The sequence below is a fragment of the Euprymna scolopes genome, chromosome 31 (genome assembly GCF_053919585.1).
Source record: "Euprymna scolopes isolate OS-2025 chromosome 31, ASM5391958v1, whole genome shotgun sequence".
Classification (NCBI taxonomy): domain Eukaryota; kingdom Metazoa; phylum Mollusca; class Cephalopoda; order Sepiida; family Sepiolidae; genus Euprymna; species Euprymna scolopes.
Window position 1 is genome coordinate 48,923,668 of NC_136512.1, and position 3,497 is coordinate 48,927,164.

The 3,497-nt window shown below is 38.4% G+C and overlaps 1 protein-coding gene across 1 annotated transcript; it reads right to left on the minus strand.

Annotated features, from left to right (window-relative positions):
- Window positions 1–2,034: 2,034 nt before the first annotated feature.
- LOC145255535 (uncharacterized) lies at window positions 2,035–2,502 on the minus strand. Its single transcript, XM_080113991.1, has one exon. It carries the CDS (start codon window positions 2,500–2,502, stop codon window positions 2,035–2,037), a length of 468 nt encoding a protein of 155 aa, XP_079970117.1.
- Between the last annotated feature and the right edge of the window lie 995 nt (window positions 2,503–3,497).

Below are 3,497 nucleotides of genomic sequence, written 5' to 3' on the forward strand. Positions count from 1 at the left end.
TCAGCCCCAGTACTTTGCACCTATTGATAGGCCAGCCTTCTTAGTGGATAGTCCAAGGTTTGGGTCTCAGATAATGTTAGTCCAGTAAAACGTTTACCTTCAGCATCCTTATTAGTGACATGGTTACAAGGATAGAAATCGAAACAGAAAATTTACGACATCTCAGGCGACTGATCATGCAAAAATACTGCTGTCCTAGAACACAGCTTTTTCTTCTTTTGTCAGAAAAATCACTTGTTCTAAATGAGGACTGAGAGACAAATTAGAAGAAGCGATAGTTATGGGAGCTGCAGCTGCTGACAACGCATCCATAATGCATTGTCTACTCTCCATTAAAAGAAAAAAAGTAATACGTCGACATTAACCAAGCAGAATTGGTTAATGTTTCACAAAAATTTTGTTTATATTTGCGGGGAGAGCTGTGGTGGAGGAGAGGATGAGAAATATTAAACGGTTCTTCTGCTTTGTTAATGTTGCTACGTTACTAACGGAAAAACGGTTAATTGAACTGCAGAAGCACCTCTTAAAAACTATAATTAAAAATAAAAACAATAAAAAAAAAAGAATTTAAAAAAGAATGAAATACATAAAAATATGTTTTTGTAAACCGCTTATGAAATCAAATCAATTAAAAAGCATTAAAAACTACGCACACACAAAAAATGAACCCTCCCTTTTTTTTTTTTTTTACTTTCTTATTTCAAATGTCGGCTAAAGATCCCTCCGTGATATAACAAATCACTTTACTATCTGCGTGCGCATCGTATAAGAAAACACTACAGCATTAACGAAGGCGATGAAATGGCATAAAATATTTCCAGGGCCCAGGGGTTAATAATATACGATAACACCTAAAAACACAAACAAGAATCATCGGCGTTGTGTTACAGTAATAACAACCATTTTTTTAGCAAAATAAATATAAATAAATAAGTAAACAACGAGCCTCTCGTATATCTGTTAGGTGATTTATTGTTTTTTTTTTTTTTTTTTATAGACGATCCCTTATAATATATATGTTATGTAAGAACTGGACGGACGAGCCTCCCATAATATGTGTTACATGTTTAAATCTAGGGATATTAAATATACAACATACATAAAAAAAGTAAAAATCAAGTGGAAAGAAAAATAAAAAGTTTTTATTCTACTTAAAAACAAAGAAATAAAAATATTTACTGTGGTTAAATATTGGGATTATGAAAATTCAACACACATCCGACAGAACTCACCTATGCCAAAGAGACACCATCGAATTGACGGAACACAGCCCAGAGCAACACCATCGAATTGAGAGAACATGATCCTGAGCACAAACGCAGCAACATGCGATCAGAGCAATCCTCCTCAACTGACGCTGCATGACCTTCTCATTTTCTATAGCCGTAGCTGTGGACAGGATGGATCTAGCACATTGGCCGACTCCCGATCTGCAACCAAAAGGTCTCAGGTTCGCTCCTTGCCGTTGGTTTGTTGTTATAAGTAAAACAAATACTGTATATCCTTTAAATAAGGTTTTTATTAGCACAAAAAGGTCCGACGTCAACACTATAAAGTAACATGGCGGACACTACTGGAGTAGTATGCATGACTAGCACTTTGTCAGGGAGTGTGCTATTGGGAAGTTTTGTATCCGTACGAAACACAATATAACATTCTCCCCTCCATTAAATTAGAAAGTTCCTGCCGTGGGTGGAAAGTTCATTCAAGTATTAGTGTATGAAGGTGGGTTGATCACAACCAATGCAAGGAATGTAGTTTAATAGTTCAGGTTCGCGATGTTAAAACTCACTAATTCAGCCAGCACAAGGAGTGCAATTTAATAGTTCTGATGTGCAAAATAAATTTAATCAAGATTCACTAAACTCAACTTATCTGGTGGTCTTCTACTACGTTCTGACCTTTGCAAAACAGGTGGTTCTACTGGTGGGGGTGAATTTTCCTCTTGCTGATCTGCTGGTGTATCATTCCAGTCATGTAGGTGATCGGTGAATTGGAAGTCTTTCAACAGGGCCAAGTCACGTGTAGATACAGTCATCTGCCTACCCTTGTTATATCAAACAAGGCATAATGGGGGTTAGCATCTAAAAGTTCAACCTTATCAACCAGAGGTTCATATTTAGTTAACCAGTTGTGTCTCCGCATTAAAACAAAACCAGATTCGGTCATCCAAGACGATATCGCTGTCCCGGACACTGATCTTCTTGGGTGTTTAAACAGGCACTCGTGAGGCATTTCATTTGTGGCTGTGGATATTAAAGACCGAATGAAATGGAGGGAGTCTGCTAAAACCTCTTCCCAGTGTTGAGTTAGCAAATCTTTGTCTTCCAATGCTAATGAAATAGTTTTCCACACTGTTCCATTCATTCGCTCCACTTGACCATTTCCCTGCGGGTGATATGGAGTGCTGTAGCTGGTGGAGATCCCTTTGCCATGCATATAATTCTTGTACTCGGCACACTTGAAACAACTCCCGTTATCTGAATGAACTTGGCTGGGCATGCCAAATATAGAAAACAGGTGGGAGCAAGATTGCAGTACACTCTGAGTACTTGTGTCTTTGCAAGGGTATACAAATGGGAAGCGGCTGTATTCATACTAATACCAACATATATTTATTTGGGGTAGATGAAGGTTCAACCTCTCGAAAGGTTGAATTGATTTGATTAAATGCTCATCAACAGGGCGGAAAAATCTTGGTATGCACTTGTTGCAAACAATACAGTCCTTTGTCATCTGCCGAATATCCTCAAGAGAGTAAGGGAGGTTTCTACTCCTTATGAAGACCATCATCCTTGTAATCCCAGGATGGCACAAGGATCGATGCAAATTGAGGAGGTCGTTGCTACTATTCACAGTAGCGCAAGAAGCACATGTCAATGTGTCAGCTACAAGATTATTCTCACCAGGGCGATAGATAATGGCGAAATTGAAGCATGAAAGCTCCAATCTCCAACGGAGAAATTTATCGATTTTTTATTCAACTATGGTGATTTGGGTCGTAAACAAATTTTACTGATTTCTGATCAGTAATAAGTTTGAAGTGCTTCCCCAAGAGGTAATGCCGCTAATATCTAACTGCTTCTATAATGGCAGCCGCTTCCTTTTCAACAACTGGATGGTTTAGTTAAGAGCCGTGTAGAGTTCTTGAGAAAAAACCAACTGGTCTACCATTTTGGTTGAGGACTCCAGAAAGAGCACAATCAGGCGCATCAGTCTCCAACTCAAGGGGAGCATTCTCGTCGATAGTTTTTATTACCGCTGATTCAATATCTAACTTTAGACTGTCAAATGCATTTCGAGCTTCCTGATTAAGGGGAAATAAATTGGTCTTAATAAGAGGCTGAATCTTATCAGAATACCTATGGATCCACTTTGAATAATATGAGAAAAAAAATAGGGCTCGCTTAAGTGATTTGCCATCAGTTGGATAAGGGAGTTCTTTTAAAGGCTTCAACCTCTCGGGGTCGGGTTTAATTTGACTGTTGATATAACCC